The 16,936-nt window shown below is 39.1% G+C and overlaps 1 protein-coding gene across 3 annotated transcripts in view; it reads right to left on the bottom strand.

Moving 5' to 3' along the window:
• Nucleotides 1-16,936, bottom strand: part of INTU (inturned planar cell polarity protein) — a 109,143-nt gene that overhangs the window by 80,632 nt on the left and 11,575 nt on the right. For all 3 annotated transcript variants that reach the window (XM_038400715.2, XM_038400714.2, XM_038400716.2), the window contains exon 2: nucleotides 13,817-14,409. In XM_038400715.2, the coding sequence (XP_038256643.1) occupies nucleotides 13,817-14,409 (593 nt within the window). The remainder of the gene's footprint in view (nucleotides 1-13,816; nucleotides 14,410-16,936) is intronic.

The following is a 16,936-nucleotide window of genomic DNA, read 5'->3' as shown; positions in this document are numbered from 1 at the left end:
TTCAAGCCGAAATAGAGGAGAACAAGTTAAAGGATATTAACACAAGTTAAATATATTCAAATCAGCAAGGTCTGATGAAATTCATCCTAGAATATTTAGGGAACTAGTTGAAGAAATCTTGGAACTATTAACAATTATCATCAAGAACTCATGGAGGATGGGTTACATCCCAGAGGACTGGAGAAGGGCTTATCTTTAAAAAGGGGAACAAAGAGGACCCAGGGAATTATAGACCAGTCAGCATAACTTTGATACTTGGAAAGATACTGGAACAAATTAACAATCAATTAATTTTAAGCACCTAGAGCAGTGGTTCCCAAACTGTAGGTCACAACCCCAAAGGTAGTCTCTCCATTAGCAGATGGGGTTGCAGAAATCACAATTATGCGAAGGATGCTATTTTACAAAATGACATTCTCCAGACAGCATGACTTCATATTCACTGCATGTGTGCAAGGTTATGCTGTGTGGAGGATGCCATTTTGTAAAGCAAAATAGCATCCTCCATGCAACATGATCTTGCACATATGGTGCATATGAGGTCACGCTGCACAGAGGATCCATTTTTCAAAGGTTGTCTGGGGTCACAGGAAGCAATATATCTAAAACTGGGATCATGTATGGGAAATGTTTGGGAACTGCTAATCTAGAGGATAATAGGGTTATAAGGAATAGCCAGCATGGATATGTCAGGAATAAATCATGGCAAATCAAATTAAATTTCCTTCTTTGACAGGCTTAGTAGATGCGGGGAATCAGTAGACATGATATAGCTTGATTTTAGTAAGACTTTTGACACATGACATTCTCATAAGCAAACAAGAGAAATGCAGTCTAAATGAAGTTACTATAAGTGGGTGCACAACTGGCTGAATGACCATACTGAAAGAGTAGTTATCAATAGTTCACTGTCAAACTGGGAGGGTGTATCCACTAGTGGGGTCCCGGAATGGCCAGTCATGGGTCTGGTACTATTCCATATTTTTATTAATTACTTGGATATTGGAGTGGAGATTATGCTTATTAAAATTTGCAGATGACACCAATCTTGGAGGGGTTGCAAGGACTTTGAAGGACATGATTAGAATTCAAAATGACCTTGAATTGGAGAATTGGTCTGAATTCAACAAGATGAAACTCAATAAAGAAAAGTGCAAAGTATTTCACATAGAAGGAAAAATCAAATGCACAACTACAAAATGGAAATAACTGGCTAGGTGGTAGTACTGCTGAAAAGGATCCGGGGGTTATGGTAGATCACAAATTGAAGCTGAGTCAACTGTGTGATGCAATTGCAAAAATGGCTAATATTCTGGCGTGTTGTATGTAAGATACAGCAGGTAATTGTCTTGCTCTACCTGGCATTGATGGGGCCGCAGCGGGAGTACTTTGTCCAACTCTAGGTGCCACAGTTTAGGAAATATGTGGACAAATTGGAGTGTTTTAGAAAATTGCAAAGATTTAGAAAATCTGATCTACGAGGAAAGATTAAAAAAACTGGGCATGTTTAGTCTTGAGAAAAGAAGACCTGATAGCAGTCTTCAAGTGTGTTAAGGGCTGTAATAAAGAGGACAGTGATCAATTGTTCTCTATGTCCACCGAAAGTAGGACAAGAATAATGGACTCAATCTGAAGCAAGGTATATTTAAGTTAGAACATTTTTCCTAATATCTAACTATAAAGGTGGTTAAACTCTGGAATAGGTTCCAAGGGAGGCTGTGGAATCCCCATCATTGTAGGTTTTTAAGAACAGGTTGAATAAACACCTATCAGAGATGGTCTAGGTTTACTTGGTTCTACCACAGCGCAAGGAGCTGCACTTTTTTGCTTCTTCCCTTTCAGCCTTACATTTCTATGATCCTATATCTTAGTATTTATGTTACCACCATGTTACCTTGGTATCAGTGTGCCCCCTAAGTGTTCAAAAACAGAAAACAATAGATTCATATATTTTAAGACAGACAAAAAAAGTGTAATGATCTATAGCTAGATCTATACAATAACTTGGGCATCTGAGTCCAATATTTAGGTGCCATTGAGATCCTCAAAATCACTACTGAGTTGTTGCCTAAGTCTGTGGGTGCTTAAGTTTCTACCAGTAACCATGTACACTGCCATCTCAGTGTTGGCTGCCTGCCTCATACATAAGCCCCAGGAGGATTCTCATTCCAGGCATTCCCTCTCCTATCTTGCCTGCGGGGTGTGGTCCAGAATGTGTGCTCAGAGCATGCTCAAACCCACGCAAAATGGCCAGAGGAAGTGATGGTTATTCCCCATAACACCTTATCATTTTAGGGCACTGGTTAGAACACTCACCAGGATGTGGAATACCTGGGTTCAATTCTCCCCTCCGCCTCATATGGAGAGGGGATTTGAACTCATGTCTCCTACCTTTCAGGAGAGTGCCCTAACCACTGGGCTATTCAGAAGCACGTCTTTCATAAGCTTTCCTGTTGAAGTCATTCCATTGTGGAATGTGTATAAATGTATACAAATAATTAAATTAGTCCACTCATCCGGGACTCCCACATCCCAAGCGAGCACTCCAACCACTGGGCTAGAAATTAGATGGGTGGGTGATACTGCCACCCACTTCCTCCTCTGTTTCTTGTCTAGGCACCTAACTCCAGAAGAGGGTTCACAACTGAGAATACCAAGCAGAGATAAGTGCCTAACTTCCTTTGAGGAGCAAGCTGTAGGCCACACCTCCCTTCCGGGCATTTCCTAATGGCTAGTTTAGGGCTTGTCTGTACAAACACTTAGTTCATGGCAAGCTAGAATGTAAATTTACTGCCCTGCACAGTAGGTGTCTGTGTGGACCATGCTGCTGCACACTAAAAGTTCCTTAGTGTGGTTTAATCTATTTCAAAATGGGCTAGATCAAAGACCTTTTAGCTTACAACAGCAGAGTTCATATGGCGTGGGATTTAAACTCATAGTTCCTACCTCTCAGGAGACTGCCCTAACCACTTTGCTATGAGGTATTCAGACACAGGGCTTTCTCAAACTCTCCTGTTGAAGTCATTCCATTGTGGAATGTGTATAAATGTATGGGACAGGGTAGCATGGAGTGGATTTACACCCTGGTTTGCCTCAAAGTGTTTGTATATACAAGTCCTTAGGCAGCTCCCCACTCAGCTTGCTGGCTTTTGTGGATTCCATCCTTAGATGCCCTTCTCTCCACATACATTGTATAGTGAGTGTAAGCATGTATCTTGGGCCTGTAGATTGCACTGGGTGGCATGAGCTCTAAAAGTTAGGCATTAAAACACCTAATTCTCTTGGCAGATTTAGTCCCTTGTCTGACCACTTCTATAATAGAGGCTATTGAACTGTATCAAGTAATGCCAGCATTGAATCCTGTAACTTGTGGCTGAACTAGATCTCTTTGGGGAAGATGTGCTTGATTTAAAATTATATTCTCTATTTAAAGCCGTCAAGTGATGGGGATCCTCTACAAACTGCTCTACTGGCTAATTATCCTCCCTTAAAAAAATCTGTGCTTTATTTCCAGTTTCAATTTTTCAGGCTACGGTTTCGATAACACTTTCTTTCTACAGACAGGAAAAATAGCTCCATTAGTTGATTATTTACATGGTTGTCTATGCTTTCTGTCTATAGAAAATGAAGGCAAACAAGATGAAAAAATTAGTTTCTCATTTAATTTTCAAAGTAATTAGTTGCATGGCCATTCTTATTTCTTGTGGGAGTGAGTTGAAAATCCTAAATTCTGCACTTAATAATCACATTGAAAAGCAAGAGAAATTTCCTTATGCCTTATATAGCACCTCTATGATGTATAAAGATTGTCTCAAAAAAGTTCACATATATCACCTGCAAAAATGAACTAATGCCCAGCCAAAGTCAATGGAGAGAGCATGTTTATTATTGATCAGAATTGTTAATGTCTTTGAGACACTAAGTGGCCTAGCAAGATAATTATATCTTCTTTACAGAGAAGAACTGGTTTACAAATCTGCCAGTTTTAAACTAAGTATTTTCTTCTGAGCACATTTGAGGCAGATAAGCTCATGCTTAATAGGTCAAATCTTCTCATTAGCATTCTCAATTTTTGTTCTGTCTTTAATCTTCCCTTTTATTTATTTATTGAGTAGAGTAAATCAACGTCAATAACAGTGACAACTTCTACTTTTGAGGCTCTTTATCAGTAAACAAACTGTGATTCTCTAGAGTAGCTGCATTCTTTATTTTTTGGGAGGACCTTGGAGGACCTGGGCAAATTTTCATCTCAGGAGCTTCCTCGGTTTTCAGTCCTAGGGCCAGTTTTGTTCAATATCTTCATTAATGATCTGGAAAATGGCGTGGATTGCATCCTCAACAAGTTTGCAGATGACACTAAACTGGGAGGAGTGGAGGGTAGGGATAAGATACAGAGGTACCTAGACAAATTAGAGGATTGGGCCAAAAGAAATCTGATGAGATTCAACAAGGACAAGTGCAGAGTCCTGCACTTAGGACGGAAGAATCCCATGCACTGCTACAGACTAGGGACTGAGTGGCTAGGTAGAAGTTCTGTAGAAAAGGACGTAGGGCTTACAGTGGATGAAAATTGAGTCAACAGTGTGCCCTGGTTGCCAAAAAAGCTAACAGCATTTTGGGCTGTATAAGTAGGAGCATTGCCAGCAGATCGAGGGACGTGATTGTTCCTCTCTATTTGGCATTGGTGAGGCCTCATCTGGAGTACTGTGTCCAGTTTTGGGCCCTACACTACAAGAAGGATGTGGAAAAATTGGAAAGAGTCCAGCAGAGGGCAACAAAAATGATTAGGGGGCTGGAGCACATGACTTAGGAGGAAAGGCTGAGGGAACTGGGATTGTTTAGTTTGCAGAAGAGAAGAATGAGGGGGGATTTGATAGCTGCTTTCAACTACCTGAAAAGGGGTTCCAAAGAGGATGGATCTAGACTGTTCTCAGTGGCACCATATGACAGAACAAGGAGTAATGGTCTCAAGTTGCAATGGGTGAGGTTTAGGTTGGATATTAGGAAAAACTTTTTCACTAGGAAGGTGGTGAAGCACTGGAATGGGTTATCTAGGGAGGTGGTGGAATCTCCTACCTTAGAGGTTTTTAAGGTCAGGCTTGTCAAAGCCCTGGCTGGGATGATTTAGTTGGGGATTGGTCCTGCTTTGAGCAGGGGGTTGGACAAGACCTCCTGAGGTCCCTTCCAACCCTGAGATTCTATGATTCTAATAGGGTTCAGTCTTCACAACCCTCCTATTAAGTGCACATGCAATGTCTAGGGAGATCGTGAGATGTTTTGAGCTAGGCAACACCTCAAGATACTGATATTCAACTTTACTTCTCATTTCCACATAACCTAGATTCTGCTCTCTCTTTGTTCTCTCATTAGCTAACAGAGATAGCAGTTCTCCCATGATGCTGGGGTTTATATGAGTCCAAAAAAGGCTGAAATAATTTTGATAGGAAGTAGAATAAATTTGGAGAGGATTGTAAATGTTCCCACAGTGGTGGGGTATTTCTACCCTTCAGTTCAGTGGTTTAAAGACCTTGGAATCTGATTGAAACCTTTCTCCTTTGACAGTGGCAGGCTTATCATTTTTGGCTAGATGTTTATTTAAAGTAATTGAAAAGGACTGAAGGTTATATAAAAGATGGTCTTTATTCCATAGAACAGGGACCTCAAACTTTCTTAGCAACACTTGATAGATTTTGAAGCACAATCCCCTCTAATTAATAGCCCCAAAAAAGGAAGTGTTACAAACACACAAAAAAGTGTGCTACAAACAACAGCACTGATAAAACCCCTTTTTATTATAATAGCAAAATGCCATGGGTTTCCTTAGGATAACATCCCACAGAAAACCCTTCCTTTCAAATAATGGTCTCTACCATTCTCTCTCCAGTCTGTATTTCTTTTGATTTACACCACAGGAAAGTCTTTGGCCTGTTCAGTCCTTGACATGAGCCTCACTTCTTCCCAATTAACAAAAAATCTCTCCCCTACATTCAGGCTGCAACATATGGTCCCTTAGTTTTGTCCCCTTCTAACGCCAAAGGTTCATCTCACCTACCCATTTAATGCGATGCACATATGGACTTTTCTTTTATGGGATTTAGTGATTATACCAGCTGTGCGATATTGGGCTCTGGTATGCAGAATTGGACTTTAGCCAATCATAGCTTAATTTTCCAGAGGTGTTGAGCACTGACTTCAGGGGCAGCTGAAGTGCAAATGGAACCTGTGGGTATTCAGCAGCTCCCTAAAACCCACCCAACAGTTTCTAGGGGCAGAAGTAATTACATTTATTTTATTTCACATTTTGAATATTTTAAAATTACATAAGATGTCCTCATCAGCCCCACAGTATTGTAGATATTACCCCTCTTTTAAAGATGGGGACATTGAGGCAGTGTCTACACTAAATGGCTTGCCCAAAGCGACCAAGGGGAATCTATACCAGTGCAACAGGAATCATGGGTTCCTGATTCTGTATGCAGTGTCCACACTACGATAGTCCAGACAGACATCACCAACATTGTATGTTAAGAGGTTATGTTATCAAGAAATGTTTTTTTGTGTGAACATAGTTGGCAGAATAGAATTAGCGAAGTGCCATGCTATGCAATACTTTAGTACTGGATGTTTAAGACTATCATTTAGCAGGGGTTCTCAAACTGGGGGTCATGACCCCTGAGGGGGTTGCGAAGTTATTGCATGGGGGGGGCACATGCTGTCAGCCTCCACCCCCCAAACCTCACTTTGCCTCTAGCATTTATAATGGTGTTAAATATATAAAAACATGTTTTTAAATATATAAGGGGAGGGGGGTGGTCGCACTCAGAGGTTTGCTGTGTGAAAGGGGTCATCAGTACAAAAGTTTGAGAACCCCTGAATTACAGGCATATAAAATATAAAATACAAATATAAAAACTTGTTCCAGATTATTGGCATTGCTTAATAAAACAAATTTGTTTACTAGGGAATTCAAAATTTTTAGACCACTGTCTGCACAACAGTAATCATTTAATCCTCTGCCAAGTCAGAAAGTTCAAACCAGCTGCACACATTTTAGTGGGAAAGTAAACACCTTAATATTTTGAAGTGAAAGGAAGACTTTCATACTTCCCATGTGATGTTTAAAATTTCCTGAAGCGGAAAATTTTCATCTGCCTTTTAAAAGCAATATTTACGCTTTATGTACTCAAAGTGTTTTATCATTTGATGCCTAACAGTTCATGTATTTAAAACTTCCATTCTTGCAGTAAAGACTTATTCTATTCAATTTGTAAAAATGTAAGCATACGCTATAAATAAATGAGCTTTTCAGAGACTCCAAGCAGTCCATTTTTCAAAAATGCCTTATCTTTATAGATCACCCATCGTATAGTTGAGAAAAGCTATATTTATCAGAGTGATCCTCCGAGGATATACGGAAAGCATAGGAGCAACCAAATGGATAGAAAACCTTAATCCAGTAAATGAAAATAATAATCACTGGGGGAGAAGAGGTTACTAAATCTGGTATGAACATGGACTTATTTAGTAAATATGACTACCATTTCTTAAAGAGACAATGTCACTTTGAAATCTAGCCCATTTAAAAATATGAATTAAGAATAGTGGATGAATACAAGACCTGCAAAAGCTCCCTTATCAATTTTTTTGTGTTAGGAGACAAAAGTACCTTGTGTTCTCTGAGGGAATAAAGGAAGCCATGAATGGCAATCAGATACCATGGTGATGAGTGCAGTAACAGAACGAATGGAGATCAATAGGTGGGTCAATATTGGAATGATTGTGTAGCTATAGCACAAAAGACACTGTGTAGTACTAAGAAACTAGGATGCCACAGTGTTAACCTTTCAGTCTCTGCAAGGATTTCCCTCCCCATGCGTGCTTCTTCTAACATTTGGGCCATTCTGAGACTTCCAGTAGCATCACTTAAGTAACACCCTTCCCACAAGATAGGGACACAGTTCTCTACTCTCTCAAATCAACTCAATTTGAAGAGAAGGAACCAATGATACTGGCATCTCCTATCATCTGTCTTTAGAGGCCAGTTTTTTCTTGAACTTGTTTTGGTGGGCCTTTTAAAATCTGTATTAGCTCTTTTACCAGAACAGAAAAAACTGGAACAAGAAAAACTCAGCACTGGAGAAAGGAGAATGATGTACAGTTTTATAAAATTAAATGAATTAGACCACTTATCAGAAGATTTTATAAAATACTGAACATGTTCAAAGTTCCGAATTTTGATCATCTTTACTAGAATTTTTGCAGGATCACCTCAATGTACAAAAGTCTACTTTAAAATGCGCTTTGTTTTGAAAGTTCAGATTTGCATCTTTGCACCTCACGGACCTGCTCAAAGCAAAAAGCTGAGTGTATGAGATTGCCTTTTGTATCTTGAGAAAAGTGAAAGATTAAGACTCAGTAACAAACAGACGTTTCAACCAGCATCTCCAGTAGAAAAGGAGACTCTTTCCCTTATATCTCTACTTTCTTTACACATGCAACCAATAGGCATCCTAGACACAGAAATTAAGGACTTATGAGTCAGGCAGCAACTACTGAGTGATGAAGAGTGTCATCAAACTCAATTATCCACTTACCCCATCGAATACTAGAGAAGTCCTATACTCATATGTCTCAACAAAGATAGCAAAGAATAGGGAAATGTTAGACAAAGAGTGACACTGAACAGATACTAAATGGAGAATATTGTTAATAGTTTCTTGGAATGACTGATAAAGCAGAAAAAGTAAAACAAGGCAATTCATGGTCCTTAAGAATGAAGCTGGGCAAGCAAAAGTGGTTTTGCAAAAATGAGAGGGCTTACATTGGCAAAGAGGATCTCAAATAAGAGCCATTACAAACACAATATACCTAGCTACTTGTTACTTTGAGCAGAAAAATAAAAAGAACATTCAGAGCAACAATGAAAAAAAAACCCACAACTTTTTTGGACCAACGAAGACCGGAGGGGTTTGTTTGTTTGAATTCTGTCTGGGATGGTGAACTATGACAGACCTCTGTGATGATTTGGGGATCTGTCTTCACAATTAGTGAATTCTGTGTGAGATTATGAACTTTGTATGTATCCTTATCAAGCTGCAAATTCCATTTTTAGTGTGGAAATTAGTTGCTTTCTCTGTGTGCTTTGATATTTCAGTCCAGCCTGGAGCAAAAAGGCAAACCAAAAAGGGTTGTTGACTTGAGTGCTTGATCATTGTAATGTAACAGCTGTAGACAAGAGTGACTCCCAGCTAGGAGAATTGGTTTGTCAGGGGAGAGGTGATCTGACAATGAAGGCACCAGATCAGACTCAGTGGTCAACTGTTGAGGCTGACTAGGAAGTCATCTGACAGAGGAGAAAGGAAGGCTACAAAGGGCAGAAACTGTTCTATTCCTCTCTCTTTGGCTAACTTAAGATGAGAGAAGATGCTGCAGGAGATGGATGAGACAGACGGGTGGACCCTACGTATTTGAACACAGATTATCCCCCCCAAGACTGCCAAGGTGAGGGGAAACGCATGTAGTAGTAGTAGTTTTTTTTTTTTTTAAATGGATGGGTATATTTCCTAGCTTATTAAATAAAGAGCAAAAGTGTCACAGAACAAAAGTGTCTGTTATATGCTACACCTATCACGTGCCTCTTGAGAGAATCTGCAGCCCAGAAAGATCAGACCTTTGGTGGGATTCTAGGAGAAGGGTTTATATAAGCTACTGGGGTATCCTGGAGGTGCTGGAAGTTGGGGCCTACACAGGTAGCTTGAAGGGCTTCATTTCCGTGAGGGAGTAAGAGAGTTAGTGCCCTGGAAATGTGCCAGACAGAGCACAAGGGAAGAAACAGTGCTGCAGCCTGCTAAGACCCAGGGAGGCTTAAAACACTTGGAGATCCAGATGTGCTAAGTGGCCAACAGAGGACTACTCAACTGGAGCTGTCACAATATACAGAAAGATTTAGTTTTAGAACATCTTTTAGTAAATAGTTTAACAGACTTGGATAAAAGTATTTTTGTTTTGTTTTGGAAAACACACAGGGCTATTAGACAGCAAATTTTTGGTGCCAAAACTGGTGTATTTCTTTTCAGAATATAAAATGTAACCATGATTCTGACTATCTATATGGTTAAGTATTGCAAGAAAACATATGCAACCTTTGATATTTTTTAAATGTGTGGTGCACAAATAGACAGATGTTCAATCTTAAATGTTAAGATATAGTGATACAAATTTCAGAATGAACAGGACAAGATACCTTAAGGAACTGACTATTTTAAGGAACTATGAAAAAAATTTCCATTAAAAATGTTCAGGATGTAACTGTCTTGTCCACCTTTTTTGTTAGCCCATTTGGTTGTAAAACAAAGTGCTTAATCTGCAGTATTAATCTGCAATATTACTAAACATTGACAGCTACTGAAATAGCTACCATACTTCTCATTGAGAATGGAATCTCAGAGCTGTAGGAGATTACTTTAAATCATCAGGTATTCTCTGCCAGGGATACAAAACTAAAATCTACAGAGTTCCGATTTAGAAATCAAATTAGAAAATTAAGTTAGATATGCCAAGTGTCCCAAGACCGTTACTAATATAGCCAAAGAACAGCACTTCAAAATGTTTATGTTCAGAGGGAAGAGTTGTTTAATGCCTCGTTCTCGAGGTTAAGATGACCAGCAAGATCACATCATGTTATACAGAGTAACAAATGCATATAGGCAAAGTAGTGTATTGTTCTGCAGGCCCTTGGTAAGAGATGAGAGAAGTAGAGTTCTAGCAACATTGGTTAGCCTGAACCATACCATGTTGATTAGCTTAACAACTGATAAACTAGTAATTCTCATGAGTATTGAGATCAACTTAAGTTTGAAGTACATCTTAATAAAGAACTGCTCAATCCAGGACAGAATTCTTGAATCTCATTTTAAGCTTTTTCTTTTAAGTGATATTTTAGACCATAATAAACTTGTATTTTTCTATTCTCTTCATATTAGTACCATCTATAAATCTAAAATTAAACGGCACTTCTGGTTTTAACCAGAGTTTGGGTGTACACTCAAAAGGCCTGGCTATCTTGCCTTCTGATATACAATACAGCAACACTAAACCAGAAGGGTTTCTGACTGGAACAAACTAAATAAAAAAGTGGTTTACAAAAAAAATTTAAGTGTTTGGGTTTTTAATTGTACATCCCTTATGCCAACTGCATTAAAATCCAAGCATTTAGTTTATGCAAAATATCCCTGTGCTAGATACCACATACGGATTTCAGAGTACCCAATGTTCACTGCACATATATAATTTAGAGTATTTTTATATGGAAATTATACTTTTTATGCCACCTGTCACAGGATGTAGCACATTTTCCCTGTTCAAAGCTGAATGATAGCAGTATGCTTTAAAGTATTTTGTTTTCTACATGTAAAAATAAGGTTACGTTGGTTGATGGTAGCTCAGGACATGTAATAAACTACCAGCTTCTGAAGTTTAAGTAACTGTCCCCATTTAAAACAAAACAAATATTTCATTTCTCCACACCCTCTTAACATACTATTGCCTCCTTAGCTCTATTAAGAATAAATGCAATACTGCTATACCTGCCATGGAAACAGAAACAGTTAAAGAGTTAATCTAATCTCCTAGGCCTGGTGCTTGTCATAGTGATCTGCCTGTATGCCCATTCTTGTAGACAAAAATCGGGAGAGAAAAGAATACTACTTTAACTGAGGACTAGTGTGACCAGATGTCCCAATTTTATAGACATTCCTGATATTTATGGTTTGTGTCTCATATAGGCAGCTATTACCCATTACTGCCTGTCCCGCTTTTTCACACTTGTTCTCTGGTCACCTTAACTGTGACCCAAGCGAAGGAATTACATTGTTAGTGTTGTGGTAGGCATTTACAAACTATTTGTTAATGAAATTTATGCATATAAACCAGAGCCTATCAAGCTGAAGATACAGCCAGAATTTCCCTTCAAACTTATTTATATATTAATAAATATATATTTTATATTTATTTCCTTTCCCCTTTTGTGGAACATCTTGAAGGGAATATTATTTAATACTCTTATCCAAAACATGCACTAATGAGTCAATGTGTGTTCTGTCTTTATGTATACAATGTGGAATTTTCAAGAGAGCTTATGTGATTTGACTTTCAAATGGGACTTGTGCTCCTAAATTATTCAGGAGTTTTTAAAAATCCCATCCAGAGCATACATCTTCACTCTCTTCTCTCCAGAGAACAATCTTAAGGCTAATATCACCAGTCCTTTACAGATAAACAGTAGAGGCTGTGTGCAATATGCATCTGTTCTAAAAATACATTTAGACCTTTATACTTACAGATTGTTTCCCCTTGAGCATTTAAGGTAATTGCAGAGTTTCTACCAAGACCCTGTAAAATGGTGGCCTAGGACTTTCATTTCCACACCACCCCCCGTTGCTTCCCTTACCCAACATGCTTCCCTCCCGCACTTTAATTTAGTTTCAGAATACACACATATACATACATTTCAAAGCTTCATACTTTGGAGCACACAATGATTGTCTTATTGGGTTACTCCAAAATGGCCACAGGGATAACTGCATCTCTGATCCCTTTGTAGTCTCCTGGAGGGCACTCCTACTCAGATCTCAGGCTCCTTTTTCAGAGTGCAAATTCATGTCCTTTTCCCTCAGGACTGTGGATTTAGGCTGTAATTTCCTTGCAAGTTACAGTTAGGGTTGCCAGTCCTCCAGAACTGTCCTGGAATTTCCAGGAATAAAAGATTAATATTTAATTAAAGGCTATGTCATGTGATGAAACCTCCAGGAATACATCCAATGAAAATTGGGAACCCTAGTTACAGTGCTTCTCCAAGCAAGTTTCAGTTTAGTCCAGCACCTGCAGTTCTACTACCTACCAGAAACTATGACAGGTTTACCAGTGACCAATCAGTTTTCACAAACCACAGTACATTTATTTAGGACAAAAACATTACACAGAAAAAATGTATTACAAAACCAAAAGTTGACATGCAGGCTAATTTCACCAGGCACTACTTATCATCTGAATGCAATTCTCGTAGACCCACACACCAGTTTATCAGTTCTTTGTTCCACACTCTGAATCAGCTCAGGCTGACCCTGTACACAGTTTGGGGCCTTTGTTTGCTGCTCCTCTTGAACCCAGTCAAAACTAGTATATGCAGGCCTACTCCTGTCCCCTCCAACCACGCCCACAGACTTCTTCAACTGCTTAGAGTTGCATTAATTGCCCCCAGCGATCCAAGACCCGACAGAAAACTGCCTCAGCACGCCAGGAGCACAAAGATAGATTACCAACAAACAATGAACGTATGAATAGCCTATGTGCTTGTAGCTCAGTGTGGATAAACATTTTAATAAAAACATTGGATTTTTTTTATTGAAATCCACATTTTTTATTTCAAATTAAAATGTTTTTCTTTTAGAAGATAAACCTGTTTAAAATGAAAGCTGAATTTAATATAAAATATGTTGGGTCCTAAGCTTATTATAAGATAGCTGTAAATGTGAATCATATTTTGATAAGAGAAGTTTATGTATCCAAAACATATGGCTGTTTTGTTTAATAAAAATAAGTTATATACGCTGTTTTGTGTTCAACTAAATTCCAGTTACAGTAGAACCTCAGTTATAAGCTGACCACCTCAAATATATTTAAAATCTCAGAAATATTTAAGTTATCCTTCTACTGAAAGTGCTTGTTAGTCTAGGTTTTGATGCAGTTTGAAGAGTAAATTAGTATCTGTATTGGTTTTAATGGGAGCAAGCACATCAGTGTTCATTGGGTTACTTACCAATCAAGATTTGACCTGTTTTTATGGCTGAGCTGCCTGGGACCAAGCCATGAACTACAAGCTTCTCTTCATTGATCCCTTTGTTGCTTCTGTCTTGTTCTCCTTGCTTTTCAGATCTTCTGCCGCTCCATGAAGACTGATGAACAATCCCTACCAATGCCTCCAGAAGCTTGAGTTTTCCCCCTGCTCCAGCATTGGGTAGTCTTTTTGGATTTACATAGACACAAACATCTTTGTACCGTTGCTGGACTATGACTCCCACCTTCTGAGTGGATTGGTGTTTCAGTATGGAGGTTGGGCCGGAAGGATGCCCATCCCTACCACCAGTTTCTTTCTTACCAGAATGCTTTGGTAAAAGGCTTTTCTTTTTTAAAAGTTTGGTGATTTTTTTCAGTCTGGGTTCATACTTTCTTTCTTTTCGTGATCCCTCTTGAATAACCTCAGCTTCATTTTCACGGAACCTGACATGATTCACTGCAGGCACCTCCGAAGAGATGTCTTGAAGAAGAGTTTCTTCTTCACCTTCACTCAGTTCTAGATAAAATAATTCCCCATTTTTCTGCACACTGTCCAACCATTCAGGCTCAAGGTCGCTGAGAGCGAGAGAGAGAGAGAGAGAGAGAGAGAGAGAGACAATTAAACGCTAACGCAGACAAGGAAGACAGCAATACCAGCTACATTTGTTTACTTTAGGGAGAGGGTGAGAAAAAGTCTGCCTCTTGAAATTCTATGGCGTTGGTGCTCTACATCATGTTGAATATAAAAATCCTTACAGGGAGAAAGGGAAAAAAAAAAAAAGCGGGCGGTGGGGGGCAGAGAACCACAACTGCCCTTCTAGAGTCTGAAGTAGCTTTTCATAATGTCTTACTGTTCATCCATTGCAAAAGCATCATTCACAGAAGCCAATTTCATTGAACCGTTCCTTTCAAAGCCATGTCTGAATAAGTAACCATTATCCATCAGAGTGACGGATTTTCTTCTATTCAAACAAGAATGACATCCTGTCCATTCTCTCCCATGTTTCTCCATTAAGCCATCTGAAAGAACAGTTGTACTGATGGCATTTATGAACAGCATACAAATAAAAACTGAGTTAGTAAAGTGTACTTTAGCAATGAAAGATAACAGACTATTAATGACAGGTTTCAGAGTAGCAGCCGTGTTAGTCTGTATTCGCAAAAAGAAAAGGAGTACTTGTGGCACCTTAGAGACTAACAAATTTATTAGAGCATAAGCTTTCGATGAAGTGAGCTGTAGCTCACTAAAGCTTATGCTCTAATAAATTTGTTAGTCTCTAAGGTGCCACAAGTACTCCTTTTCTTTTTGCAGACTATTAATGCTTTGTTTATGGGAAGATTTCCCTATCCCAACTGGGTTTATTTTTAAGTGTCAATAAAATAAGCTTCCATTTAGAACTGATAACAGTACAATCTTATTTCCACAGTCAGTCTAAATTAAGAGTACTTATGGTAATATAGGTTTCCATGGGTTTAGGTGAGTAAAGCACATTATGTACAGTCAGCTATATAACTGAAGGTCTAAGGGACAATTGAGGTGACTTCAACTGGACAGATTTCTGATAGAATGCTTATGAAGGAATTCCATGATACTGTTTTTCCTTCTTGAGACCCCCATGAGAGCCCTTCTGAGGGAGATCCACAGTTTTGGTTACTTAGGGCTAGTCTACACTGGCAACGCTAAAGCGCTGCCATGGTAGCGCTTTAACATGGCTTGTGTAGTCACAGCAGAGCGCTGGGAGAGAGAGCTTTCCCAGCAGTCTAAAAAACTCATCTCCATGAGAGACACAGCTCCCAGCGCTGGTGCACTGTTTACACTGGCGCTTTACAGTGCTGAAACTTGCTGTGCTCAGGGCGGTGTTTTTTCACCCCCCTGAGCGAGAAAGTTGCAGTGCTATAAAGTGCCAGTGTAGAAAAACCCTAAGATTGTAACGTCTTGGAAGCAGGGAATATATTTTTTCTGTGTTTGTACAGCCCCCTACCCTAATGGGGTCCAGGCCCATAGCTGGACTCCTAATTGCTAAGATAATATAAATAACTTGGTGGCAGAAGGAGTCATTCTGCACAGCATTCGCCATCTGTAGTCAAACGTTTGTTTGTTTGTCTGCACACAAGTTCATGCTGCTTGGGGGAAAAATTAACTGAGTCTCCATGTCTTTCCCACCCTCATCCCCCCAGCTTCCACAGGAGCACTGCAGCTGGGGAGGGAGGAACAAGCAGAGCAGCAGCACAGAGGGATCAAATTTGTATAGGCCTGGGAGTTTTCTTCCCCATGGATCTGCAAGATGGTGGGGCCACACTACCTATACAGCCTCACCCATCCACTAAGGCTCTTCCTTCCTGGGTAAAGATTTGAAAGAAACTGTATAAGCTGAACATAGGAAGTCATTCTTCCTCCCCCTCATATTATATGGCCTCAAGAAATGAAATTTGTTAGAGAAGTAGGCATGAATATGAATGTCCTTGGTTCATTAGTAGGGATTTTGACACTGAAGTAGTTGGGACAATATACTGATTAGAGCAGGATATCAGTTTTCATAAAAATTTACTCTTTGAAACCTATGAATTACATCTAACTAGCATTGCTGTGCTTTCAGAGTCAGCTACAAAACGTCTGTCGAGGTTTCTTGAATATGAATAAAATATGAATAAAGATGTACTAGAATGGATGGATGTATAATCTGTGCTCTGATCTAACAGCCAAACAAAAAACTTCAAAAACAATAGAGACAGACAGAAATAGGAGTGCTTTTAAAAATAGTCTATATTATAAAATTACAAATTAAGAACATAGGTCAGCTATGCAACATAGTGAAGTATTTCAACCTCCAACCATTAGTCCACATGATACTGTGCAAAAACTAACTTTATCCTCACTAGTTGTTCTCTTCTCCCTCTGCTGAAACCAAATCTAGAACTATTATAGAAATATTTCCAATAATTGTCTAGCCACACACATATTTGTTACTTTCTAAACAAAAAGAAATCTATACTAACAGATTAAGGTTTTAACAGAATTTTCATCACACAATGACAAATGGGGAAAAAGGAGAAAAGAGGTCCCAGAGGTTATTAGTGCATATGATCACAACCAAAACATGGC

Source organism: Dermochelys coriacea, chromosome 4 (assembly GCF_009764565.3).
Source record: "Dermochelys coriacea isolate rDerCor1 chromosome 4, rDerCor1.pri.v4, whole genome shotgun sequence".
Lineage (NCBI taxonomy): Eukaryota > Metazoa > Chordata > Testudines > Dermochelyidae > Dermochelys > Dermochelys coriacea.
The sequence above is the reverse complement of the archived record's forward strand: the minus strand, read 5'-3'. Positions and strand labels throughout refer to the sequence as shown.